Genomic DNA, 15,624 nt, shown 5'->3' with positions numbered 1-15,624 from the left:
GTGTGACAGATACTGCGCCATTTCCTTTCCTCAAAAATCAATTTGTATTTTATTTTATGATATCCCAGCTAACAGGTCCCCTGTCTTTGCGCCATACATTACATTCTGTCAGCCTATACCCTAATACTACTCCGTTTCCTCTATAAATGCTCCTCTTGCCTTCAGTTCACTGCCTGTGTCTTGGCCACTCCCTCGTAGTGGGTATGTGCCATTTTATTTGAGGCCAACCAACCAGCACGCGCTTCTCGTTCCGCACCAGCTCCTCGTGTGACTCCATGAACGAGCTGTCGCGTTTGATGCAGCTCCGCCCATCATCCTCCTCGGCGCCGCGGCCTTTTATCCAGTTTCCGCCGCCTCAGAGAGCTGCGCACCTCGGCAAGATCTGCACTCCTCTCTGCAGCCATGGCGATTGTCCGAACTGCATCGGTCACCCCAACCCGCAGCTACGCCATCTCCCATGCAGCTCGACACCAGTGCCCCTCATGCCGGACGCCATGCACCTATGGCGCTATGAGCCGGCCATCGAGTTCCAGGTCGCCGCGACGTACTATCGCGCTCAATATGAGTTGCAACGCGCGGTCATCGACCGGTGTTCGTTCCGTGGTGTGCCTCCTCCAAACAGTCGCTCGGAATTCTGGGAGAAACTTTTTCCTGAGCGGGGCTGCTGTTGTTTCCTGCAACAGCAGTTTCTCCCAGAATTCCGAGCGACTGTTTGGAAGAGGCACACCACGGAACGAACCCCGGCCGATGACCGCGCGTTGCAACTCATATTGAGCGCGATAGTACATCGCCATCGCTGCTCTTGGCGCGTATTCCACCTGCGGAGGGGCATCTCGGCAGCAGGGTCATGGTCATTGCTCTGTGGTCTGCAGTCCTGGACGCCGTCGGAGCTGCTGCAGTCGGCCACTCCCGCGACTACGTCACCCCACTGGCAACTCGACGCTATTGGCCCCATAGCTGATTCCGATACGAGGTGGGTACGATACGAACGCCGTGGGCTCAACTGGCTCTATGGCTTCACGCAGGACAAATTGCCGACGATTTCGTAACTCCCTAATGCGAAATTTCAGCGCAGCTCATCAGTTGTTTCAGCTTTTCGATAGAGTGAGGCGAAAAATTCCAGCAAGACATGTATGTAACAATTACAGACAAGTCCTTAGCGGCTTGGCGTCTGTAACGACGAGCGCGTTCTGGACACTGGATAGGCAGCGCACCCACCCTGGCAGCTGGCAGTTATTGGTTCGTCGCGAGATGGTGGTAGTGAAAATATTTTAATGAAATTGCTTAGGAGGTTGTAGCGGTGGTTGGAGCTCTCAGTCCGCAACACCATTTGCGTAGGCTGCTGTCCGGGCTCTTTCGATGAGTTGCTTTTGACTCGTTTCGTCCGAGCTGGTCATAGCGGCCTCCCACCCCTCCTGCGTTCGCTGGCTATTAACAGTGATCGCCTAATTTCGTTGGCAGGCCCATGCCACATGGTAGAGGTCCGCCTTCTCCTCGCAGAATTTGCATTGTGAGTCAAATGTCTCCGGGTCTACTGCGTGTAGTCTTCGTGGGTTGTTGTGTTGCTGTTTCTCCTCTCTCATGTGTTCCGTCGTGCACGGGGTTGGAGGAGGACCAGAAGTGTGCACGGGGGCGGAGGAGGACCGAAAGTGTTGGTCTGGTTTGGTTCGGTTTATGGTGTTTACCGTCCCAAAGCGACTAAGGCTATGAGAGACGCCGTAGTGGAGGGCTCCGGAAATTTTCACCACCTGGGGTTCTTTAACGTGCACTGACATCGCACAGTACACGGGCCTCTAGAATTTCTCCTCCAAAGAATTTCAACCGCCGCGGCCGGGATCGAACCCGCGTGTTTCGGGTCAGCAGCAGAACACCATAACCCCTGAGCCACCGCGGCGGCGAAAGTGTTGTTCTGTAGCTTGAGTTCGCTCACCGCTGTCAGCGCGAACGCATGCAGCCCACATCACTCTCTTCACTCCACGTATCTATAAGCGAGATTGAGGTATCCACTGACCCTGGAAGGCAGTTATGCGCACTTCCTGAAAATGATGTGTGTAAAACGTCAACGCCAATTGCATATGGCCTCAGCGCCGCGTTTCTGGCACAACATTGTCAATGCCAACGCACGCAGCTCACATGTTACTACCGCCACGTAGCTTAAAGCACAACTGAGGTGTCGACTGTTCCAAGAGGGCAGTTATGCGCCTTCCCTCTTCTTTCCAAGCTCCCGCTCCATTGGTTTCGCAGCTTAAAGGGCGACTAAGGTGTCCACTGCCGGTCACGAGGGACAGCCGCGACGCCGTGAAACGCAGGAACAGGGGACAAAGAGCCGCCCTCTAAAAGAGCACGATACTCGACAGTGATCGAGGCAACTACTGCGCAGCATCCCGCGTCGTTCCCCGTCGCGCTCCAATAACTCCGCTAATTTTCAATTGCGTGCCCTTTCGCGACGGTCCGCTTTTAGGATAGCCGTGCTGAGCAAGTACTGCGCTCGCCTAGCGCACTTATCTGCTGAAAAAAATTCGAAGACGCTTAAGCCTCGCCTTAAGGAAACGCGACAGCGGGCTGTAGCGCTCCCGGGAGCCCACGGAACGCCACCGCCCGTTCAGCGCGACGTCTGGGAACAACTGTTGGGAACAACTTTGAACGCAATGCAATGTTGAGGAGAGGAAATGGCTCAGTAATTCTCTCACATCTCCGCAGACACCCGAACCCCGCCGTAAGGAAGAAGGTAGGTGGGAGTGATAGAAGAGAGAGAGAGAAAGAGGTGCCGGAATGAAGGAAACGAAAATTGGATTTGAGGGAAGTAGCAGTAACTGTCACACATCTCGGTGGACATCCACAGCCCCGATTATAGTTCGCCGGTTCGAATTCCTGCCGGAAGCTCTTTAACTTAACTAGCAAGTTTATCCTGCTCGAAAGGTTGAATGGTATGACACCATCTGGAACATTCTGCGGGAAACGGTTGGCATGGTACGTTTTTTTCCGACGTGGGGTGCCGGCAACTGCAACTTCGACGCCGACGGTTTTTCTACCGAAAGAGCTGTATACGCTGGTGCGTAAACGACTTTGTCTGGGAGGCTGAAAAGACCGCCATAGAACTACACAGATAAGAGGTCGCGCTCATATTCTCAAGCGCAACGTATCGCATTAACAGCTGTCGCTGAATATCGTGTTGACACGTGGCGAGCGTCATGTCATTTGTAGTTTCTTTCTTAACCTCAGAGTGAGAGATATGCGGGTTGGGAGGCACCCCCCCTCCTTTCCCCATAAGGCTTAGAAACTTGCAGAGGCACCCGGCGAACGCGGTAGCCGCATTTCGTTACCGACGAAAGTCTGCACATCCTGGTAGTCAATACACTAGATCACTTAAAACCTTGTAGTCTTATCCAAGCTACGACCCGAAAGAATTTTGTTTATTAATGCTTCTGGGATTATTCCCTCACGGCCAACGCCGCCGGCGCCAACGACGACGACCACACTGGCTTTCCGGCTATGCCATCATCAGTCTTCATTCGCACTTTCCTTTTCCTCCTCTTCCCTTTCCCCTGTGTGGAGTAGCAGGCCAGGGCCATGTTACCACCGGCCGACCTCTCCACCTTTCCCTCATTAATATTCCTTTCTCTCTCTCTCGGCGACACGGTGCCCTTAACGTTATCGCGTTAATATGGAGATGTCGAGATTGTGAAGCGAAAGCTTCACTACGCTCGGTGAAGCCAAGCCCGCCATGTCAGGAGATTTCACCTTCATTTGACCTTCAGATAGAGCAAAGGACAGGAAAGGTGCATAACTACCCCCCTTCCATCCCCCCCCCTGGGACAGTGGACACCTCAGTCGTGCTTTAAAGGTGCACTGAAGAGGAATCTGAACTTGTCTTTTTGCCGCGGGAACTCGACCTACACGTTCCTAGAATTCTTAGAAACCGCAACTTATTGCCCTGTGTGGCCGATTTCCCAAATTAAATCGAATTAACGGCCGGCTCCCGCCCTTCTTTTTGAATTCTGCCTCGTACGGTGGGCGGAGTCGACCAACGCGTGGAGTGCCTTTCACCCAGTCCCGTGGCGGCTTGCCGCTCTGCCATCGGCGGAGTAATACGTAGTAGTCCGTAGTAGCAAATAGTCCGCGCGTATTTTTATTTCTGCGGGCTTATTTTGCGGCTATATTATCTGCGAATGAAACTATTTATTCATGGAAACCTAAAAAACAAAACAAAGCGAAAGCAAAGCCTCCACGGAGCTGGCTGAAAGGAACTTCACGCGTTGGTCGACTCCGCCCATCGTACGAGGCAGAATTCAAAAAAAAGGGCGGGAGCCGGACGTTAATTCGATTTAATTAGGGAAATCGGCCATACAAGGCAATAAGTTGCGGTTTCTAAGAATGCTAGGAACGTGCAGATCGAGTTCCCGCGGCAAAAAGACAAGTTCAGAATCCTCTTCAGTGCACCTTTAAGCTACGTTCCGGTAGACACACATGTGCGCTGCATGCGTTGTGGCAGAAACTCGGCACTGAAGCCATAGACCTTCGGCGTTCATTGTGTTCATTGGCGTTCGCGTTGACAACGTTTTAGACTTGCGATGATTTTAAGGCCGCCGCGGTGGCTCAGTGGTTATCGTGCTCGGCTGCTGACCCGAAAGACGTGGGTTCGATCCTGGCCGCGTATCCAGTGTCCATAACGCAGTCAATGCTAGACACCAAGCCGCGTATATTTGCCGGATGCGCCATACCTCTTGCTCTCTAACGCGGCTCAAGAGTACTTGAACCGAAGCTAATTTTTTTCTTTGCGGCTCATGGAGCGCTCAAGATCACCGTTGTTGCGTTCTCTCATGTTACGTGCGCAGCTGGCGACTGTGGCCGGTAGTTTGACTTGTTGGTACCCCATAGCGTGGACCGCTATGGGGTGTTCTATTTGCCGCAAATGCTTCTTTCAAGCTCCATGGCTCAGTGGTTATGGTGCTCGGTGCTTACCCGAAAGACACGTGTTCGACCCCAGCCGCGGCGGTCGGATTTCGGTGAAGGCGAAATTCTAGAGGCCCACGTGCGGTGCTGTGTCAGTGGACGATAAAGATCCCTAGGTGGTAGAAATTTCTGGAGCTCTTCACTACGGCGTCCCTCATAGCCTGAGTCGTTTTGGGAGGTTAAACCCCATAAACCAACCAACCAACCAAACCAACCAAGCTGGGTTCGTGCTTAAAACAATGGCTAAGATATGACTAAATTTTGACTGCCACCGTAATGAAAATAATTGCTAATGATAATTATACATGAAGGCCCCTAGTCGGGCCCAGGTTTTGTTGCGGAAGCAACACTACTCTAGGTGTGAGCGATTTCCCAGAGCCCCTAAGAGCCCCAACTGCGAATGCGTGAGGAGCGAGTGTAAGACAGTTACTGCGTAATTTCTTTTCTTCAAGTACAGTTTTCATTTTCTTCATTAGGGCCCCTCTTTCTCTTTTTTTCTTTAACTCCCACTTCCTCCCTTCGTCTACAAACGGATGACTGGTGTCGACCGAGATATGTTAGAGTTACTGCGCAATTTCCTTTCCTCAAATACAATTTTATTTTATTCATTACGGCCCCTCTTCTTTCACTCCGATTCCTTCCTTTAAGGTCCGGTTCGAGTGTCCACCGAGATGACAGAGAAATACTGAGCGATTTCTTTTCCTCAAAAACGTTGCGTTCGAGGGGCAAGGCATCGCGCCGAACGGGTGGTCGCGTTCCGTGGGCTCCCTGGCAGCGCTACAACACGCTGTCGCGCACCGCTCCTAAAGGCGAAGCTTAAGCGTCGTTAATTAGCAGTTAATTAGTATTAAGACATTAATCAGCTATTAGACCTTAATCAGTAATTTGTCATTACTTAGTAATTAGTAATAATTGCGTGTCGTCATCGAGTGGGGACGGCTCCAGTGCCACAGAGGCAGTCGAAGTGGTGGGGAAAACGCTTTTGCCTCAACGCACTTCAGACAGTCAAATTGCCCCATGAGGTGCCGCCGCCGCTGCGATTGCCGCGCCGTTGCTTACGCGATTCTACTCGGGATGACCGTTGGTCAAACCACAGCTAATTTTTTATTATTCCCGGCTTACCTAGTGCTGTTTCTTTCTCGGTCACTTTAGAACGAAAGTCGAATAATCGTAGCTAAACTTGTTGTTGAGCCCGTAGCCCAATACCTGCCTAAAGCAGGAACGCTCGTTTGGTCGTCAACGGCCCTGTATTAGCGTTCCTGAAAGATTCCCATATATTAGCATGCCTCATTCTAGCTTACTGCAAACAGAGTTCGGTACTTCGGAGCAAACTGAGTCGAGTGTGCAGGGATCTATCGATGTAGTATCAGCGGTACTAAGTGCACCAATACTGGTACGAGCGCTACTGCATGCTAGAACTACTTTTGTAGAATCTCGCTAATGCGAACTCGCTTCTTTAGAATTTCGTGTTTATTTATTTATTTATTTATTTCGTGTACCCGTAGGGGCAGAATAATTACAGAGGGCAGTTTTTACATAAACTTAAAGAAAAATTTACAGTGCAGCAAACTGATCTGTAATACAGAAATGATGGCTCCTAGTTATATAGTATTAACTATTGGGTTATAGTACAGTGGTGAAAAAACAAACAAAATGCTCGTACAAAAAAAAGAGAAATAGATGCTCCTACTTATGCAGTGTTTTCCAATGTTGGCTTGAAGCGTTGGTTGTCAGTAATTGTAGCGGTTGATGCAGGAAGGTGATGCCACTCAGTAGCTGTGGTGGTGAAAAACTTTTTATTAGAAGACCTAAAAAAACGAAAATTACGCAGCAGCATTGTGGGTGGCCATCAGGCTGCCGGTTGTGGCGTTCAGCCGTGCCTAGTCGCAACGTCCTCTGCCCAGGTCACCAGCCGAAGCTGGAGATACGGCTCGGTGCTGGACGAAGCAGCCTCCCACTGCTGCGGACTGTTTAGGCGCCAAGAGGCAGGGGGCAAGTGTGCTGAATAGGATATGAGGATAGGATATGAGCCTAGTTGGCTCTTGGGCTGTCACATAAGCGGCAGGCCGGCGAGTACGCTCCGAGGTGGAGGAGGGCAAGACGTTCGGAGGTGAGAAAGGTGTGGGCCTGAAGGTGGTGCCACAATCGTTGGTGGTGCTGCGAAAGGAATCGTTCCGGAGAGGGCAGAGTGAGACGACAGAGGCGGTAATGTATCGTGGTACGCATATTCGTTAGTTGAAATAACATTGGAAGAGCTGTCAATCAAGGTTATCATGTCATCCGCTTTGGGGTTAATTACACGTCACAATTTATTGATGTCGGTTTTAAGCATGGATGGCAAGGTATTATGAAGAAAGTTATCCTTTGCTTTTTTAAGTGCGGTTATATACTAATGGGCTGCGAGTTTGTATTTACTCCACCGGGTTATGCTAAAGGAACCTTTCACTGATTTGTAGATACGCCCTTTTTTATTAGAGAAGCGCCTGAGACAGATGCTGTACCACAGGACGTTATGTTTACAGAGGAGGGTGCGAAGCGGGATGTATATTCCATATTCCAGTTGGACTGAGCACTACGGCAGTCGAAGTCACTCTAACACTGCGGTCCCGTCATAGTCGAGTGTTTCCATCGCAGGAATCTCACGGTAATTTGAGTGCATTACAGCTCTCAATCTATATTACAGCAGGCTGCGTAGACGATCTCCACCTGCCGGAAAAATGAGAGTAAGCGTGTTGTTAGTAATCAAAATTAACTGATGCGCGCCATCAGATACGACTAGCGGTCACATGACTGCGCTTGCGCAAATCAAGGTGTAAGAATATTCTTACACTCTGGCTCAAGGTTACCACGCTGCGGGTTGCATTATGTTGACTACCTTCCGTCAACGCAAACCGCTTATCTCCAGCTGTATAGTGAACTCAGCACGGAAAGTAGTGGAATCCGTCATAACATCCCTTCATTCTCTTCTTTTAGCTCGTACCGTTTCTTATGCTAGTCTCTGAAAGGGGCCGGTTACTATTGGCGGGCACAGTCTAACGGATGACGATCCCCGGGTACGCGTAGGGGGCCCCTACTGGTCCATCGCCTTATCCCGTGTACTGTGCTATGTCAGTGTACGTTAAAAAACCCCAGGTGGTCGAAATTTCCGGAGCCCTTCACTACGGCGTCTCTTATAGCCTGAGTCGCTTTGGGACGCTGAACCCCATAAACCAAACTAAACCTTATACTCACTGCTTAGAGACCCACAAGTGCGCAGACATAGGCTGCGCAGACATGTCTCCAGAGGGGTTACGTTCCCAACGAAGCTCATCGGCCTCATTTTCCGACTGGGGTGCCTTAGTTCGAACTCCGGTTGATCCGTACTGATCTTTTATTTTGGTTCACTTCAAATTAATCGAAATAGTTGTAGTAACGATAATATTCTACTTTGCAGGAATAGTGGGTGAGTAAAAATGTCATTGCTACCCCGAGCTTACGTGGTCACACTTATGACCTCTGCTTTTTCACTTGCTGGACAATCATAATGTGCCATTATGCCATGAAAATTGCTGTGGAGGAAAGCAAAACAGTCTCACTCCTCACTGGGCACCGTAAGCACACCGCTACTAAGGAAAGGACCAAACGAGGGAGTGACAGAAAAAAGAGAAATAGATGCCCCAGTGAAACGATTCGTAACAATTTAGACCGCATCAGGATCTTTGAAGTGCACTGACATGGCATGAAACGCGGGCGCTTTTGCGTTTCTCCTCGACCGAAAGATTTTGTCGCGCTTCCGAGATGTGTTGCCTGTTGGCTTGGCAGCGTATTTTTCAGATTGATGGGCGGGAGGCTAACCTCTATTTCATTTCTCTGCCCTGCAAAGTGAGGGCGGGATATCTCTGTAAATAAGGCGGAAGCCTTTAATGCCTCATCGTTGTAAGCAGGAGTTGTCGCAGAAATATCACGCTTTTCAATTATTCGAAACGGTCGTGGCGTCATAGTGCGCGAATTTCAAACCAGGCCAATTGTACTTTGGCTAGTAACCATACAACCAATTAAAAGGATCGTATAGAGATACTCCAAGCAAGTGGAACTGAGTTCAGTTAATTGCTTAAATTACCGAACTAGCCTAATTAACCTTTCTAGTCAAGCCAGATAAATAAATAAAACCGAGTAGGAAATTGGTCGAGTTCGGGAATCGAACCCCGGTCTGCGAAGTGCGAGACGAGCATGCTAACCACTCCGCCACGCAAGCTCGACGGTTTGGAATGAACAAAGGCGCGTCTAGTGAATACGGTGTCTTCGCTCACTCCTATCTTCCTACCTCCCCGTTACGGCGAGGTTTAGGTGTCCACCGAGATATGAGACAGTTACATTTCCTTACCTCAAAAACCACTTTACCCACCAGCAAGGCGTGGAACCGAACGGGCGATGGCGTTCTATGGACTCCCTGGCAGTTCTGCAAGACGCTGTCGCGTTCAGGCGAAGTTTAACATTTTAACAACACATCAGTGACGCAAGCAGCAACACCGGGCTTAAGGCTTCCGCCTCACCGCACTTTAGGGGAACAAAGTGCCCCTTTGAATTTTTTTTTTTTTTGGGGGGGGGGGGGGCATTTCTTCAGACTATAGGTCAAGTTTTTATTCAAGGTCTGTTTGCATAACCATCGGTCTTCGGGCTCACTAGGAGCCGCTCTCCAGAGAACTTATCTGACCTCACGTGGACACCGATTCCAACCCAGGAATGCTGACGGGGCACCGAGGTCCGCTCCGCGCTGGGACCGCGGCTTCAGCGACTGGGACGCAGACCTCCTCTCGCGCAGCACCCAGGCAGAGCCCATTGCAGAGAGCAGTACTCAGACGGGCCGCCTGCGGTGGAAAACTGGCGTCAAGCTGCCGGACCGTGTGCTGCTTTCTGGCGCCACTCCTGGCCACTGGGAACATTGCGGATTTTATTTTATGCGTGAACGCATCTGATTTTATTTTATTGTTGAAATTTGATGGTTTTTGGTACTTGGAATTTGAGCTCGATATTATTTCCATAAAATAAATTATTACAAAAGAAACAAAACGCCGAGTGAAGAAATATTACTTTTTTTGTTCCTTCCATAGGTGGTGCTGGTGCCACAGTTAAGAGCAGGATCCCTTTGATATGCGCGAGCGCTGCTGTATTTCGAGTTCATAGCCGGCTATTGTGATGGATAGCACTGATAGTGCAAGTTTTTGACCGTAGAAATGAATTGTGTGCGGCACTCCGTTCTGAGTTGCACAGGTTTAAAGATTGACCTAGTTGACACCAAGCAAGTTTTTGAGAATTATATTTACTGTGTTAACTGCTGGTGGTGTCCCCGTAACATGCACAGGCTTCCTTATAAACCTGTTAACTAATTATAACTTACGGTATACGCATGCGGAAAGGAGACAGTGAGTCACAAAGTGTTAAGCATGGAATTGCAAACTCTTCGTAACTTTCAACACCCAAAATAGAAACACCAGATTTTTCTTGTCCTAAGACCATGAACTATGACTTATAAGAAATGATAAGATTCTTTCGAAATTGAAACGCTGAAAGTTAACGTGGATCATGAATTTAAAGAATAAGTTTGGGGTAAAAACTGTAAACCTAGACTCTGAACAGGAGTCTTAAGCATCACTGAATTATTTTTATGCCATCGAAAAGAATCTTATCCACGCAAAACAAGAGCCGCTGCCTGGCATGCGAGGCGGATGCACAAACGACTGGGGCACTGCTGCGGCCACAGAGTACATATTCATAGATCTGCTGTAAGCGATATATCTCTGCAAAATAGAACAGTACTGCACATGAGAGACATCTCATTTATCAAGGAATATTAAACGAAATGGGCGCATTTCCCTCTCGGGCAGAATAAGCAATCGATCAGGTGATAAAAAAATGCGCAGAGTATAACCAACCCCCTGTTTATAGCCTTTATAGATTACGAGAAAGCGTTTGACTCGGTTGAAACCTCTGCAGTCTTGCAGGCATTGCGGAACCAGGGTGTTGAAGAGCCTTATACATAAAAATACTGGAAGATATGTATAGCCGGTACACAGCTACCATAGCCCTCCGCAAGGTCAGCAAAAAAATTTCAATAAGAAGGGGTGTCAGGCACGAAGGCACCATTTTGGCTGTGCTTTCCACCGCCCCTGCTCTCCCCTGGTCGTGACGTCACGCTGTCACGTGGTCGCGCGCCGCAGCTGCGCCGGAGCGAAGGAACGACCTCCACCGACGGCAGAAAAGTGCTAGCAGTATTGCTTTCGCAGTAAAACCGATAATAAAAAGCAATTCACTAGCGCGCACACCTCGGTTCGAGGACACACCAAAGCTCGAGCGAAGCTGAAGCGTTGTGCGCACGGCCGCAATTTAAACTTAAAAACAATTACGGCTCCTTCTGCACATACAGCAAAGCTTTAGTTCTACAGCTACAGCCTAATTTGAAAAGAAATCACTGACGAAGTGAAAACTGAGGGCAGAAAACAAAAGCTAGAAAGGGGGTTGCCAAGCTCCGCTCATATGACGATACCCCGCACACTTCCGTGAGTGCTCGCAGTAATAAACACAAAAAACGACGGAAATGTGAAATATACCTTGTTGCCATGAGCATCGAGGTATCCTCGCTGCGTGCACAGAGGAACACAACAGTGCATCGGCATTTCACTATTCGGATGAAGTGAGGCCGCCCGTACACGCTTGTGTTTGCCCAATGCATCGGGCAGTGGTTTCGCTTCCCTTTACCGAACAATCATGGCGGACGTAGTTCTCAAGCGCGCAAGAGATGGAAGCTGTGAATTTCGCATATCGTCTATTGGCGAAGCAAATAATTACTGGAGAAATCATTTTTCAGTGCGCATTTTGATTATTGATGGGGGACGTTTAAATTAATATATTAATGTCCCGTTATCACCTAGAATAGTCCCTCAGCGCGCTCTACGGGAAAGTAGATGTCCAGGCGACGTTCATAAACACTGCGGAGACTCTTCGAGTAAATGCGACATGTGCGCTCGGAGGAGCGAAAAATACCTTGAAGAGAAGTTTATTGGACTTATTATTCATACAAAGGGACCATAGTCCCTCACAAAGACAAAAACAACAAGGCAGCGACTAGTGTCGCTCGGTACAAACAAGCTATGAAACAAGAACACGACGGCGACTGCTGTCGCCGTTCACACAAAATCATTCACAGCACAGAATGTTCAAAGGGTCCATAATGTCCAGGGATCGCGGGGGGAAGCATGCTCACTAAATACGATGAACGCGCACTGACACCGCGCACCACACAATAAGGCAGGAGCCGCACCGTCACGCGGCCCCCGCTGGCGGCGATGAAGCGGGTGCAATGCCAGTGAAAACGTGTGGCCTATACTGTGTTTGTACTGTAGTGGTATACTTAGAGCGCTTAAATGCCATGATAAAAAACGCACCTCGATGCATCCAATGAGTCTGCAGTCGATGAAAGAACAAATTATTGGCTGTGCTCCCAATAATTGAACGCGCTTTTCTTCCATTTCGCTTAGCCCTTAATGCAGTCCTGTTACTCAGAACACAACTAGCGATTAAAAATAACAAGAAAAAAATTGGCTGTGGCTTAGCTAAGGTTAAGCTATAGTGCCTAGAATATACTACCCACTGAATTAAAGCAGTGAGCCAATCACTCATTAAAATGATGAGTGTCCAGGCAACTGCTCCTCACTGCGCACTCAAATGTTGAGAAAGTGAGGGAACCACACAAAGATTTGAAGAATTGTAGCTACTCTGCAAGCCTTGACCCCTACAAGGCTAACAAGTGGAAAATCATTTAAAGTGGAGCCAATATATGCCAGACACTGCCTCAGAAAAACTTGGTTCTTGTGCAGTAAACACCAAATCACCAATTGTCACAACACAAGATTGAGATGCACAGGCTTCTTATCATTGCTTGGGCAGCAGCTGACAATTTGCAGAGAAGCAGGGCTAGTTTGTGCATCTAGTATATTCTAGGCACTATAGTTAAGCCTGGATATCTCGAAGCGAAAAGCTGCGGCAAGGCGGAGGAGGAGCCGAGGGTGTAGTGATGCTGCCTTACAAGGTTGCTATCGCACTTGCAGCTGCGGATCCAGCGTCCCGAGTCATTATCACCGACTCAAGGGAAGCTTGCCGCAATTTTGAACAGGGCCAAATTCCAGATCGTGCTTTCCAAATTTTACACAGATGTGAGTACCGGGATTTCCCAACCCGACGCACCATCATCTGGGGCCCAGCACATGCGGGGATAGAGGGAAATAAGGTAGCGGACACTACCGCCCGCGCGCTTAACCACCGGGCATCGCCTCTCTCGCCACCTGATCCGGCTAGTGATTTTAATCCGGCTGTTACTTTTCGGGAGATCTCTCTCATATATCAAAACGCTCACGGCCGATACCCACCCCCCTGTAAATGCCTCAATAAAGCAGAGGAGCGTTGGCTACTTCGCCTCTACACCAACACGGTACTGTGCCCGGCAGTGCTCAAACATTTCAATTCGGCCTTTTCGGGCGAGTGTCCACACTGTGGGGAAGGGTTTGCGGACACGTATCACATGGTGTGGGCATGCCCTGCCAATCCTGCTTTCCCACCCCACCCCCACCCCACCAGAGAGGACTGGGAGGCTGCCCTGCTCGGCTGCTCAACTCTCCAGGACCAACGAGCCCTGGTGACAAGAGCCCGGGCCGCCGCGGAGGCCACAGGGGTCCCGGACTAGGGATCCCTCCTAGTGATTGTGAGGGCCGGGCCCTTCAGGCACGGTACAAGCAATACCTCTGTATATAGTATAAATAAATGTTTTACGCCACCACCACCACCATAGACATGTACTGTGGTGTGCATTCCTTTCGGGTGTACACCAAGATATGAGAGACAGGCATTTGCTTTCCTTAAAAGCAATTTTCATTTCATTTTCCTTAGAGCTCTTACGGCGCCATTCGGTATCCACCCAGATATGAGACAGGCATCGTTTCCTTTCCTTAAACCTTTTCATTTTCCTTCCCTTACGGCGCAGTTCAGGTGTCAAACGAGATATGTTTTTTTTCCTGGCGCACTGCTGGTCTTTCATTTATTTTTTTTATTTGTGCCGCTTGTGACGTCACGCTTTTCGGGTGTACACCAAGATATGAGGGACAGGCATTTGCTTTCCTTAAAAGCCATTTTCATTTCATTTCATTTTCCTTAAGGTTTTCTTTTATGGAGGTCTAAGGTCCCAAAGCAACTCTGGCTATGAGGGACGCCGTAGTGAAGGGCTCCGGAAATTTCGACCACCTGGGGTTCCTTAACGTGCACTGACATCGCACAGTACACGGGCCTCTAGAATTTCGCCTCCATCGAAATTCAGCCGCCGCGGCCGGGATCGAACCCGCGTCTTTCGGGCCAGCTGCCTAAAGCCCGCGGTTCGAGCATCAACCAAAATATCAGAGAGACAGGCGTCGTTTCCTTTCCTTAAAATCAATTTTCTTAATCATTTTCCTTCCCTTAGGGCGCGGTTCGGGTGTCCACCGAGATATGACGGTTTCCTGGCGCACTGTTTGTCTTTTATTTACGTTTTTTTATTTGTGATATTTTGTTTCCATTTCTTTTTTTTATTTTCGTTCCTGTGCTCATTTTTATTCTTTCTTTTTAATAGGAGTCTGCGGCCACCTGCGCTGCTGTGCGTGACCTCAGTCGGTTTCGCGCATGCGCAGAATATGGCTTTTGCAGCATATCCGTCATACGGGAAGCTCGGCTGCGACCCTCGTAGTGAAGCTTTTCGCTTCAAAAACCCACGGAAAAAGCTTAAAATTTGGTTTTTGAGAAACGGAAATGGCGCAATAATTTTCGCACATCTCGGTAAAATAAGAACCGCACCGTAAGGGTAGGAAGGAAGGCGGGAGTGAAAGAATGAAAAAAAATCGCTTTGGCTTAGCTTGGTTAAGCCCGGTATCCGTACCTACGCCATGGTTCAGCTGGTAGTGTAGCTGGTGGTGGTGCTTGTGGTTAGACTTGTGGTGATGCATCGGTTATCGAATCCAATCTAATCTAATCTAATCCAATCCAGTCCAGTCCAATCCAGTCCGGTCAGGCCGCCGTTCATGTGCACCGCCGTCGCACACGCACGGCGCTAGATGGTCGCCCAGCTCTTCGGCGTGACGTTACAACACCTGTGGCGCTCCTGGCGGAGAGAGCGGCAGTTAGGGCGCCGTTCATGTGTACCGCCGTCGCACAAGGACGGCTCGAGATGGTCGCCCAGCTCTTCGGCGTGACGTCACAACACCTGTGGCGCTCCTGGCGGAGAGAGCGGGAGTTAGGCCGCCGTTCATGTGCACCGCCGTCGCACACGGACGGCGCGAGATGGTCGCCCAGCTCTTCGGCGTGACGTCACACAGAGGTCATGCGAAAGGTCATTTCATGTGCACCGCTGTCGCACCGCAAAGGCTTGGAAGTGAAAGTAGTATTGCTTTCGCAATAAAAATTGGCGGGGGCTTAGCTTTGGTTAAGCCTGGTAGGTTGCGAAAGCCAGCGCAGCGCCTCTGAAGGCCGGTTCACATGCAAGCGACTGAGCGATTGAGCGGCGCGTCGCAGCGAAAATTTCCAACTTGTTGAAACCTCGCCGCTCGTCGCAGCGACGACTCAAGACAGGTTTTTCCGCCGCAGCGACAGGATTCGCTAGCATTTTCGCTGGCATGT

General features: G+C 49.6%; 1 protein-coding gene across 1 annotated transcript; it reads left to right on the top strand.

The window, feature by feature from the left end:
• The first annotated feature begins 275 nt into the window (after positions 1-275).
• LOC149338992 (uncharacterized) lies at positions 276-9,908 on the top strand. The gene is made up of 3 exons (XM_089550845.1): positions 276-533; positions 841-941; positions 9,674-9,908. Exons 1-3 carry the CDS (start codon positions 276-278, stop codon positions 9,906-9,908), a joined length of 594 nt encoding a protein of 197 aa, XP_089406971.1.
• The last annotated feature ends 5,716 nt before the right edge of the window (positions 9,909-15,624 follow it).

This window comes from Amblyomma mixtum, chromosome 6 (assembly GCF_055824585.1).
Source record: "Amblyomma mixtum isolate Tamu chromosome 6, ASM5582458v1, whole genome shotgun sequence".
Taxonomy (NCBI): domain Eukaryota; kingdom Metazoa; phylum Arthropoda; class Arachnida; order Ixodida; family Ixodidae; genus Amblyomma; species Amblyomma mixtum.
This window is presented reverse-complemented; position numbering and strand designations above follow the sequence as displayed.